The sequence below is a fragment of the Rattus rattus genome, chromosome 5 (assembly GCF_011064425.1).
Source record: "Rattus rattus isolate New Zealand chromosome 5, Rrattus_CSIRO_v1, whole genome shotgun sequence".
Classification (NCBI taxonomy): Eukaryota; Metazoa; Chordata; class Mammalia; order Rodentia; family Muridae; genus Rattus; species Rattus rattus.
In genome coordinates, this window is record NC_046158.1 from 608,708 (window position 1) to 621,782 (window position 13,075).

At 43.7% G+C, this 13,075-nt stretch overlaps 1 protein-coding gene across 1 annotated transcript in view; it reads left to right on the top strand.

The window, feature by feature from the left end:
• Positions 1-13,075, top strand: part of C5 (complement C5) — an 83,917-nt gene that overhangs the window by 22,409 nt on the left and 48,433 nt on the right. The window contains exons 11-17 of the mRNA XM_032901831.1: positions 4-189; positions 1,433-1,636; positions 3,135-3,344; positions 3,463-3,612; positions 5,086-5,218; positions 7,453-7,524; positions 8,786-8,983. Of these exons, the coding sequence (XP_032757722.1) occupies positions 4-189; positions 1,433-1,636; positions 3,135-3,344; positions 3,463-3,612; positions 5,086-5,218; positions 7,453-7,524; positions 8,786-8,983 (1,153 nt within the window). The remainder of the gene's footprint in view (positions 1-3; positions 190-1,432; positions 1,637-3,134; positions 3,345-3,462; positions 3,613-5,085; positions 5,219-7,452; positions 7,525-8,785; positions 8,984-13,075) is intronic.

Here is a 13,075-nt window from a genome sequence, read left to right on the forward strand (position 1 = left end):
CAGGTACAGGTCAAGGATTCACTCGAGCAGTTGGTAGGAGGGGTCCCAGTAACTCTGATGGCACAAACAGTCGATGTGAATCAAGAGACGTCTGACTTGGAGCCAAAGAGGAGCATCACGCACTCTGCTGATGGAGTGGCTTCGTTCGTGGTGAACCTCCCGTCCGAAGTGACATCACTGAAGTTTGAGGTGAGCCAAAATCTTCTTGCTGTATTTCCTTAGAACAGCGTGAGCTTTTGGTTGTGTGTTTTGGCTGGTGGACAGACAGATGTGGCTGATTTTATCCTCAAGTCTTGAGAGTAATTCCATAGTTTTGTGCCCAAAATGAATGCATTCTTTAAACAATCTGCTAATGTAGTGTGTGGGGGAAATTGTCAAAATTTGGGAGGGGGGGTTGAGATTGGAAATTAACTATTTTCTTTTATACCAAAAAGATTATATCAGAATCCAGGCGTATCGGAATAGCAGTGCAGTGTAGGTCAGTCGGAGAAAAGCCTCCTCCCACACATGTGGATTTTATCATTTCTGGAGTCAGATGTGAAAGCCCCATCCCCCTTTTCCTGATGCATAAGCTACTCTCTCTCACAGTTTGTCTTCTCTGCCAGAAAATGTGTTTAAGTTCCCAAATAGAATCGCAGTGAGCTAATAACATGGGTCGCTGGCTGAAGCTGGCTTCCACTGGTGCTTTCTGAGCCCTTATGAGAATAACCGGGGTCACTGGCTGAGGCTTACACGCACTGGCATCTACAGAGCCCTTATTAAGAGCACTGTGCTAAGGGCCCTATGAAAGATGCATTTCATCAGTGCAATGAACTGAGACTATTATCTCTGCTGTACTGCAGCTACAAAGGGAAAGCCTCTAACCTCTCTTAACCAGATAATGGATCTGGAATTAGTCAGGGATCGCAGTTGCATGGAAACCATATCTAACTCCAGGACATGAGCTGGGGCCCCTCCCACTGCCCGAAAGCAGGCATCACTGCCCGCTGGGTTCATGAGCGATCCTGTGTCATGTCCCCATGGAAACTGGGTCAGACCGCCATTAGGCTGTGCATCTATAACTCCTATGCCCCAGTCCTGAGCAGCGATGGCTTCCTCCCTGTCCTTTCTCACACTGTCGAGACCTCTCATCCCCTAGGAGAAGTCTCCAGGGAATCAGGGAATCTCAGGCACCCATATTCCTGCCTCAGAACATCCTTCTCTTAGCTTCATCAGAGCCCACCCTGCCCTCAGTATCCCCCATACACCTTCTAGGGTTACGTCACACTCCGCCTATACAAACGCTGGAATGACTGGCGGGGGTGTTTCTTCTCTTTAGCAGCTGGCATTGTGAAGTTTAGGACTCTGAAGAGACAAAGGACTTAAAAGATAAACGTTTTACGGAAACCATGACACACAGGCCACGTGGGCTTTTGACATTTTTCCTTTCCAGGTCAAAACTGATGCCCCGGAACTTCCCGAAGAAAATCAAGCCAGCAAAGAATATGAAGCAGTTACATACTCATCCCTCAGCCAGAGTTACATTTACATCGGCTGGACTGAAAACTACAAGCCCATGCTTGTGGGAGAATATCTGAATATTATCGTCACCCCCAAGAGTCCGTATATTGACAAAATAACTCACTATAATTACTTGGTAAGTACAGCCATGAGAGATTTCCCACCCTTCCCCCACCCGGGACACCGTCCTTAGGATAGGCAAGCATCATTCATTTCCTAGCATATCCAAGCACATCGCCTGCAGCTTTCTCAAACTACTGAGGCACGCGTGAGTCTCATGCTGATTTCCGAGGGGGGGAGGGATGAGAGGTTACATGACCACACCTCCTCAGAGTTGAGAAAGGGAAGGAAGGCTGTGATCTGAACTGGGACCCATGGTTTCCCATCCAATGATTCCATCCAAGCCAGTCCATCTCCTATGTCATCTCATCCTATCTCACAGCCAACGGTTACTTATCTACACCTAATTCAATTGTGTGTATTTCCTTGATGTGACAGGGGACCCTGCTGCCGATAGGCAAGGAACATCACCCTGTTTCTAGTCCTAGAGGTGCAGCAGCTAAGGTTCAAGGAGGGTTCAAAACGTGCCTAACGGTTGCCAAGGAGGTGGGGTGACTTACTCCAGTGCCCCTGGGCAAATAGGTGATGACGTTTTCAATGGTATTTAGGAGACAGTGAAACAAGAACCATGAGAAATAATAATCTATTAAAGAGTTAGAGGAACTGTTCGAAAGCTGCTCAAAATGAGTGCAGTCCTGCTACCTAGGGACCTTTGAAGACATTTCGGTTTCAAGTTATTTCTTTTTAGCGCTAAACCCCCCATTTAGAATCTAATCCAGGACTTTAAAACCCGATCCCCAGATAAAGGTTATGTTCCATGAGTTACTCACGCATCTGTTGGATATTGTTTTAAGTTAACAATTCAGTGAAGGTTTTAGTAAGCGTGAGTTTAGTTTGAAATATAGCTCTCTACCATTGAGCTAAATCCCCAACCCCAGCTCTCTAGTTTTCTATTTATGCTGTTTTTGAACTAAAATCTCTATGACGTTTATAGGTAGCTCCTGAGCCTCAATGTTCTTTGCATGTGTGTGTTAGGCATGCCTGCGTGTATGTTCACAGGTACATGAGAGCATGTGTGCAGGAACATATGTATGTGCCCACACACATGGAAGCCTGAAGCTGATGTCAGTCCCTTCCTTGCACACTCCCCACATATCTACTGGGGCAGGGTCTCTCCCTGAATCCAGAACTTATTGATCAGCTAATCTTGCTACCCAGACTGCCCCCCCGGGGATCCTGCTCCTGCCTCCTGAGTGCTAGGATTACCAACAGCTGCCACCCCTGCTTGTGTGGATTCTGGACTTGAACTCCCGGTCCTCCCCATTTTGTACCAAGAGCTGTACCTACCTGAGCATAAGTTTCTTTGGTGGAGATGAATATGCCTGCCTCGCTGGTGTGTTGTGAGAACAAAAGAGCGTTAGTAAATGTGAAACACACAGTAGAAGCAAATAGGCCAATTTCCCTCTTTACAACATAAATGTTCCAGCTTTAATTCTGCTCCAGCTCCAAATGGCACCCTAGCAAATGGGTTCCATTTCTGGTTGCTGACTGTTGTTGCTGCTGTTTAATTCCAGATTTTATCCAAAGGCAAAATTGTACAGTATGGCACAAAGGAGAAACTTCTCTATTCATCTTACCAAAATATAAACATCCCAGTGACACAGAACATGGTTCCTTCAGCGCGACTCCTGGTCTATTACATAGTCACGGGGGAGCAGACAGCAGAATTGGTGGCTGACGCAGTCTGGATAAACATTGAGGAGAAGTGTGGCAACCAGCTCCAGGTGAGACACATCTATAGCACAGTGCCATTCTCTCATGGCTGGAGGAGGTGGGCCAAAGCAATGGCCTTGGATTGGTTTTGTGGTCAAGTGATCTTTCCTTTTTTGAATGACCCCTTAGGTCCATCTGTCTCCAGATAAAGACGTGTATTCTCCAGGCCAAACTGTGTCCCTTGACATGGTGACTGAAGCAGACTCATGGGTGGCACTATCTGCGGTGGACAGCGCTGTGTATGGAGTCCGGGGAAAAGCCAAAAGGGCCATGCAAAGAGTTAAGTGCACTTCCGCGGTGACCATGGGGTGGGGTAGTGTCACGAAGTATGGCCACTGGTGCAGGTTGTGGGGAAGGAAAGAAGTGGGCTGTTTCAGGGTTTTACTGCTGTGAACAGACACCATGACCAAGGCAACTCTTATAAAGGACATTTAATTGGGGCTGGCTTACAGGTTCAGAGGTTCAGTCCATTATCATCAAGGTGGAAACATGGCAGCATCCAGGCAGACATGGTGCAGGAGGAGCTGAGAGTTCTACATCTTCGTCTGAAGGCTGCTAGCAGAATACTGGCTTCCAGACAACTAGGACTAGGTCTTAAGCCCACACCCACATTGCCATGCCTACTCCAACAAGGCCACACCTCCCAACAGTGCCGCTCCCTGGGCCAAGCATCACAGGGGCCCTGGCCTGCTCTTCTACAGTACATTCAACAAAGAGTTTCTTCTGTTCCTAAAGAACAGTCAGGGAGTTGGGGATTTAGCTCAGTGGTAGAGCGCTTGCCTAGCAAGCGCAAGGCCCTGGGTTCGGTCCCCAGCTCCAGAAAGAAAGAAAGAAAGAAAGAAAGAAAGAAAGAAAGAAAGAAAGAAAGAAAGGAAGGAAGGAAGGAAGGAAGGAAGGAAGGAAGGAAGGAAGAAAGAAAGAAAGAAAGAAAGAAAGAAAGAAAGAAAGAAAGAAAGAAATTAAGAAAGAAAAGTCAGTCATCATTTTTGACTCTTCCAAATATAGACACAAGCTCAGCTGAGGGGGATTGAGAGTCTGGGTCAGGAATGATGGTAGTTACAAAAGTAGCATGATGAACCCAGAGAGGAAACTAGGAAATCAGTGCGTTTGTTTGAATTCTCACTTAAGTCTGAATTTAGAAATGACCAGAGTCCATATGTTCCCATACGTTCCCATACGTTCCCATATGTTCCATCTATTTCCATGATATTCAGTTATTATTTCTAGCCTCTAGTTTCTTTGGAGAAGCAGAAAGAACTGAGAAATTATAAAGTTAAAAACAGAGAAGAAAGGATTTTTTTGAGTCAAAATTAAGGCCAAAATAAACCGCTTACAGTATTTTCCCACATAAAATCTAGATCTTTTCCTTAAAACAAAACTTAATGTTGTCTGTTAGTTTATTCCTTTATTCTTTATCACATTAATTTATACATATATATAATGTATGCTATGTAGTAAATGCATGTGTCATATATACCATATATAATCACATATTCTATAGTATACGCTCTGGGACAATTCCCAAGATTCTCCTCATCGATGCTATTTGCGTAAGGCTTCATTCTTGGCTAATCTTAGATAGGAAGGTTTTCCTATATACACACACAATGGAAGGAATGAAGTTGGGAAGTGTGGTCTTTGGGAATCAGATGTATGAATGCCCATGTATTTCACAGATTTCTTGACGCAGTGTGACGAATAATTCCTTTACCCTTTGGAGGAATAAGCTCAGTGTTTTGCCTTTCCGAACAGGTGTTTCAAGCTTTTGATGACAAGAGTGATCTGGGCTGTGGGGCAGGTGGTGGCCGTGACAATGTAGATGTATTCCATCTAGCTGGGCTCACCTTCCTCACCAATGCAAACGCAGATGACTCCCAATACCACGGTAAGCCATTCAGCACTTTCGTTCCTGACATGTACCTCCCAGCTCACTCCTGTCCCACTTCCTAAGACTCTCAATGGCTCTGTAAGTCTTTCTTAAGGTCTTTCATTGTATGCATGCATACAGGGAGGAGACAAGCAGATCCCTAGAGCTCACTAGCCAGCCAGAGAGCTCCAGGTTCAGTGAAACCCTGCCTCAAAAAGTGAAGTGGAGGGAGGGGCTGGAGAGATGGCTCAGTGGGTAAGAGCAGCTGCTGCATTTCCAGAAGACTATGTTCAATTCCCAGCACCACAAGGCTCACAACCATCTACAACCCCAGTTCCAGGGGATCTGATGTTTGCTCCTGGTTTCTACAGGCACCATGCATGCACACAGTTCACGTAGACACATGAAGGCAAAACATCCATAGATATCAAATAAATAAAGTCCAGACAGCTAGGACTAGGGTATTAAAGCCCACAGCCCAGTGCCACGCCTACTCTAACAAGGCCACACCTCTTAACAGTGCCACTCTCTGGGCTGAGCATAATCGAACACCTGACAGCTTTGGCTGTCACATGAAACTTCATACATACTAGCATGTACACACACTGTACACCCACAAAAGAATTTTTTGAGGTGTTTTTGCTGACTCTCAAGATAAGATTTGTCTTTAAGCAGTACTCAAAGCCTTCCATGATCTTCCTAGCCTTTTTTCACAATGCTCTCCATTGTTCTTGGCTGGTGCTGTGTTATTTTATACCTCTGGACCTCTATCCATGGAGACTGGGTTCCCCTTATAAGCCCGTGCAAGCTAGAATAAGAATTATCTTGGATGCAGGTACAGTGGTGCACATCTGCAAACCCCAACCACTCTAGGAGGCCAAGGCAGGAGAATTGAGTTTGTGGCCAGCCTGGAAAAATCAAAGACCCCTGTCTCAAAAGTGAAAGAAAAAAATCATCTCTTCTGTGGGGTATCTTCTCTATACTGAATTAATCATGGCTCCGCCATTATCATGGAAGATTTTCTAGAAACCAGATCTGTTTGTACTGCAGGCATGAAGACCTTAGGTTGGATAATCCGATTTACCTTGTGTACTACAGTACAGTATTCTATCGTTCTGTTACATTGTAACGAGTAAGTCATTACATTGTAACGAGTAAGTCATTACATTGTAACGAGTAAGTCATTACATTGTAACGAGTAAGTCATTACATTGTAACGAGTAAGTCCCCACATCATTGCAGGTCTTGTCCCACCTCTGGTGCCCTGAGCTGTTCTGGAGCAGTCATCACATGGCCATGGCCTTCTTTCTGTGGTTTTAAAATGTTCATAATTCTACTCAATTCCATGATGTCCGTCTTCATATTTATAATAACGTAGCTCAAAGGACAAATAAGAAAAATCGAGGCCAGGGAGGTGACAGAGTGACAGGTATTTGCAAAACCTACTGACCTTTGCAACCCTGAAGGAGAGAAGCTTCTGCTGCAAGTTGCCCTCTGGCCACCTCATGTGCACTTGCACACGAGTACACACACACACACACACACACACAATGTAAATAAATATTTAGCAAAATTAGAAAAGAAAAAGATAACACAAAATAATTTGCTCCCTCTCCTCTAAATGCATAGGTAATCAGTGGGTCCAAAAAGCAGCCATACTCAAAACCAAGATCATAAAACTAACCTGGGTGACAAGATGCTGGGTCAGGGGTGCCTATTTGATGAACACATCACACTCAAAGGTGTGAATTCATGGGGCCTAATTTGTTTCTTTTTCTTTTTCTTCATTCTTCTCTCATACAATACACCCCTACTGCAGCTTCCCCTCCTTCCACCTCTCCCAGATTCTTACCACCTCCCCTCTCCCCCAGATCCACTCCTCCTCCTTTTTCCTTCAGAAACGAGCAGGTCTCCTTGCCTGAACACCACATAATGAAATTCAATAAGACTAGCCACAAACCCCATATCAAGGCTGGATGAGGTAACCCAGTAAGAGGAAAAGCATTCCAAGAGCAGGCAAAAGAGTCAGAGACACCTCTCTGGCTGTTAGGAGTCCCACAGAATCCCAAGGTATACAACCACAGCACGTGTACAGAGGAGATGGTGCAGACCCCTGCAAGAAAACCTGATCCAAATCAGCCTCCGTGGAGTCTTGTCACACCCACGCTGGCGCTGTTTCGAACACTTCATGACACTCATTCTGTCAGATTTTTATGTCCTTTGCCCCATGTTCTCTGTCTTTTTCTAAACAGATGACTCTTGTAAGGAAATTCTCAGGCCAAAGAGAGACCTGCAGCGCCTACATCAGAAAGTGGAAGAACAAGGTATGCGTCAAGTTTCTTATGACCATAAACCACCATGATTATGTCAAAAGCTGTAAAAGTGAAATGCTGTAGAACCTCCCCCAATTCCAGACGAATAGGTAAAAACAGAGACATGTGGAGGTCTAGGTTGCCCCTTTCAGGAAATTTAGTCCAAACAAAGTCAGTATTCCCCAGGCTATAACCTTGACTCGAAACTCCCCGCCTCTTCTGTGTGTACCTTTACAGCTGGAGAGACAGTTAGTGTAGAGCTCACCCAGCAGGCACAGGCCCTGGGCTCAGTTTTCTTCTTGGAGTAAAAGGGAAGCATTTCTATCTCTAAAAGTGAAAAAGTATTGACTTTTATTCCTCCCAAGTGTTTCCTTTCTACAAACTTCACCTGGTAATTAAAATCATGCTCTTTGGCTTTGCATTCGTAAAACCTATTGCTTTTATATACGTTAACAGTTATATCAGCTTTCTCAACCTGCGGGTCGAGACCCCTCTGGGAGGGGGTGTCAAATAACCCTTTCATGCCGAGTGCCTACGACCATTGGAAAACAGATATTTACATTATGATTCATAACAATAGCAAAATAACAGTTATGGAGTAGCAACAAAAATAACTTTATGGTCGGGGGTCACCGCACAAACTGTATGAAAGGGTGGCAGCATTAGGAAAGTTGAGAATCACTAACTTAGGTTATTCTTTATAAAATACAGCTAGTGAAAATTATTTAAATGGTAGTAAGATAATTAAACGTCTTTTTGTAATACACTTTAATTTTACTATTTATTTACATGTTAACATGTAAAGAATACAAACCGAGAGGGGTCATCTAGACAAGTTCATCGATTTTGATGCTGTTACTAGGAGAGTACTTAGGAAACAGGATGATCACCTCACTGGAAGTCTATAAACCACGTAGGAAAAATGTTAGAAAAAGCAGGGTATCTAGTTATAATGACAAAAGCCATCTCAAAATATGGCAATGTATCCTGAATGTTTCATTTATTTTACTCAAAAGGGGTTGAAGTCTTTTGAAAGTTAGTATTTGGCTTACTTGCTGGGGTCCTTCGACCGTTCAGTATGAGTTGGAGCAGACGACAGGACACGTTATCCCTGCTTTTGGAGACAGTCCAGGGAGAGGCTGGTCAGTTGGCCAGCTGGGGCTGCTGAGTGAGGGGTGATCTGATGACAGGGAACCAAATATCCCTTGAGAGTTCTAAATCTGAGATGCCACGGCTGCATATGATAAGGGTTCGGATGTTGCCACCATTTCAGCTGCTAAATACAAACACCGTGTGCCCAAGAAATGCTGTTATGATGGAGCCCGAGAAAACAAATACGAAACCTGTGAGCAGCGAGTTGCCCGGGTGACCATAGGCCCACACTGCATCAGGGCCTTCAACGAGTGTTGTACGATTGCGGATAAGATCCGAAAAGAAAGCCAGCACAAAGGCATGCTGTTGGGAAGGATCCGTAAGTATGAGTTTTCTTTTATCGGAATTCTATGATTCGGGAGAGTCTGTGGACATGGATGCTGCTAAGAAAGGTAGCTTTGATGCTTCAGTTAAAAACGAGAAGTGGAAAAGAGAACTCATGTGCATCCAAATACTTCCCTTATTCTTTGGGATTTGGAATAATACAGTGCCTGGGCCATTTGGGATCCAGATCCAGTGTAACTCTAAAGCCAGCTCATCCCCAAAGCTTGAGTGATGGTTTCTCTTGTGAGCCTCAAGCCTTGCTTCGATATCTGCACTATTATGCTTGAACTCTAGAAGTCTAGGGTTCTGTTACACTGCATCCATTGAAAATAAAGTTTGTGTTTTCACTGACCAAACACAGCAGAAGACTTCCAAATTGAGCAAAACGTTAAGTTTGCTTGTGACTGGAAGACTTGTTTCCGTTTCCGCCATCAATGTGATTTTGAGACTCTATAAAACTTTCTATGTGTCCAAAACTTTTAGGACCTTCATTTATGCATCAGTTTTAAGAAAAGAAGCAAGAGGGAAATGGCATTTCTTCTACTCTGTTTTGCTTAGCTGTGTATCTTAAGTGATGTCTATCTCCATGGATACATTCTACAGACATAAATGGTATTGCAATTAAAAAAAAAAAAAAAACCCAAACACGCTATTAGGGATCATTTTGTCATAACCCAGTACACTGACTTGTCTTCCAGTTTTTGCTTCTCCAAGTGTAATCCTGATGAATAATCCAGTACAATTTTTTTTTACTAACCAGTTTTTCAACTGTCATCTTCCAGTTGACTTTAGCTACATGGTACCCACCCTGGACAGCCCTTCTGCCTGCTAAGCCTACTCCCCACTCTAGACAGCCTGGCCTCCCCACAGTCTGATCTGCGTAGCCATCAGCCTTCAGGGCTGTGTGGCTCCCTGCCTTGCCTGGTGTGTGAATAGCCCTGGTTTGTCAGGAGTTGGGATGGTCAGAGCCAGCTTGCTTTGCTCAGGGATTCAGGGACATGCTAATGTCTGGGAGTGGCTGTTTCCCATAGTGTCTCTGGTTTTTAGATTTCTGAGACTCAGTGTGAATCCAAAGCCCCTATTAGTCCACCTTGGAATGGAACAGAGCTTCCATCCGCCTTATAAATGGAAATAGAAATTACCAATTAAGCCAGAAATTGCAGGAAATCCCATGTGTTCTGATATAAACATGTCAAAACCACAAAAGTACGAATAATTTCGTAGACTCAGGATGTTTTGTAAAAATCTCAGAAAGATAAAAAAATTCGATAGGAAACAAATCCCCAGCTATCCCTTTGCTGTTTCTTTTTTTTTTTTTGGTTTTTTTTTTTTTTTTCTCGCCTTGGGGTACTAACCCCGGGCCTTGTGTTTCTTGGGCAAATGCTCTACCACTGAGCTAAATCCCCAACCCCCCCTTTGCTGTTTCAATACAGGAGCATAAAGGCTCATCTCTAAAACCGTTAAGCAATGCCGTACTGACCTTTTTCGAAGGCCTGTAGGTCTAAATGAATAGTTTTACTTAAAAGTTCACCTGTAAGCAGAATTTTTTATTGGATTTTTTTAAATTTACATTTCAATGCTATCACCTTTCCCGGTTTCCCATCCATAAACCCTCTATCCCATCACCCTCCCTGCCCCTCCCCCTCCCCTTGTTCTCCTCACTCCCAACCCCTTCTGGCCTCCCTGCCCTGACAGTCCCCTACATTGGGGGATCCAGCCATGGCCGCACCAAGGGCTTTTCCTCCCATTGGTGCCCAATAAAGTCATCCTCTGCTACATATGCAGCTGGAGCCATGGGTCTGTCCATGTGTGCTCTTTGGATGGTGGTTTAGTCCCTGGGAGCTCTGGTTGGTTGGTATTGATGCTCTTATGGGGTTGCAAACCCCTTCAGCTCCTTCAATACTTTCTCTAACTCCTCCATTGAGGACCCCGTTCTCAGTTCAATGGTTGGCTGTGAGCATCCGCCTCTGTATTTGTCATGTTCTGGCAGAGCCTCTCAGGAGACAGCTATGTCAGACTCCTGACAGCTCGCACTTCTTGGCATCAACAATATTGTCTAGATTTGGGGGCTGTATATGGGCTGGATCCCCAGGTGGGGCAGTCTCTGGATGGCCTTTCCTTCTGTCTCTGCTACAAACTTTATTTCCATATTTCCTCCTGTTAATATTTTTGTTCCCCCTTCTAAGAAGGACTAAAGCATCTGTACTTTGGTCATCCTTCTTCTTGAGCTTCATGTGGTCTGTGGATTGTATCCTGGGTAACCCAAGCTTTTGGACTAATATCCACTTATCAGTGAGTGCATACCACGTGTGTTCTTCTGTGATTAGGTTACCTCATTCAGGATGCTATTTTCTAGTTCCATCCATTTGCCTATGAACTTTATGAAGTCATTGTTTTTAATAGCTGAGTAGTCTCCATTGTGTAGATGTACCACATTTTCTGTATCCATTCCTCTGTTGAGGGAATCTGGGTTATTTCCAGCTTCTGGATATTATAAATAAGGCTGCTATGAACATAGTGAAGCATGTGTCCTTGTTATATGTTGGAGCATCTTTTGGGTTTATGCCCAGGAATGGTAATAGCTGGGTCCTCAGGTAGTACTATATCCAGTTTTCTGAGGAACCGCCAAACTGATTTCCAGAGTGGCTGTACCAGCTTGCAATCCCACCAACAATGGAGGAGTGTTCCTCTTTCTCCACATCCTCGCCAGCATCTGTTGTCACCTGAGTTTCTGATCTTCGCCATTCTGACTGGTGTGAGGTGGAATCTCAGGGTTGTTTTGATTTGCATTTCCCTTATGACTAAAGATGTTGAACATTTCTTTAGGTACTTCTCGGTCATTCGATATTCCTCATCTGAGAATTCTTTGTTTAGCTCTGAACCCCATTTTTTAATATGATTATTTGGTTCTCTGGAGTCTAACTCCTTGAGTTCTTTGTATAAATTAGATATTAGCCCTCTCTCAGATGTAGGATTGGCAAAGATCTTTTCCCAATCTGTTGGTTGCTATTTTGTCCTAATGACAGTGTCCTTTGCCTTACAGAAGCTTTGCAGTTTTATGAGGTCCCATTAATTGACTCTTGATCTTAGAGCATAAGCCATTGGTTCAGGAAAATTTCCCCAGTGCCCATGTATTTGAGGCTTTCCCCCACTTTTTCTTCTATTAGTTTGAGTGTATCTGGTTTTATGTGGAGGTCCTTGTTCCACTTGGACTTGAGCTTTATAGAGGGTGATAAGAATGGATCGATCTGCATTCTTCTACATGCTGACCTCCAGTTGAACCAGCACCATTTTCTGAAAATGCGGTCCTTTTTCCATTGTATGGTTTCAGCTCTTTTGTCAAAAATCAAGTGATCATAGATATATGGGTTCAATTCTATTCCATTGATCTACCTGTCTGTCTCTGTACCAATACCATAGAGTTTTTAATCACTATTGCTGTGTAATACTGCTTGAGGTCAGGGATGGTGATTCCCACAGAAGTACTTTTATTGTTGAGCATAGTTTTCGCTATACTGGGTTTTTTGTTATTCCAAATGAATTTGCAAATTGCTCTTTCTAACTCTATGAAGAATTGAGTTGGAATTTTGGTGGGGATTGAATCTGTAGATTGCTTTTGGCAAATGGCCATTTTTACTATGTTATTCCTGCCAATCCATGAGCATGGGGGGTCTTTCCATCTTTTGAGATCTTCTTCAATTTCTTTCTTCACAGACTTGAAGTTCTTGTCATACAGATCTTTCACTTGCTTGACTGGAGTCACACCAAAGTATTTTATGTTATTTGTGACTATTGTGAAGGTTTTCATTTCCCTAATTTCTTTCTCAGCCTGTTTATCCTTTGAGTAGAGGAAGGTGGCTGATTTGTTTGAGTTAATTTTATACCCAGCCAATTTGCTGAAGTTCTATATCAGGCTTAGTAGTTCTCTAGTGGAAGTTTTGGGGTCACTTAAGTATACAATCATATCATCTGCAAATCGTGATGTTTTGGCTTCTTCCTTTTCAAACTGTATCCCTTTGACCTCCTTTTGTTGTTTGACTGCTCTGGCTATGACTTTGAGTACTATATTGAAAAGTAGGGAAAGAGC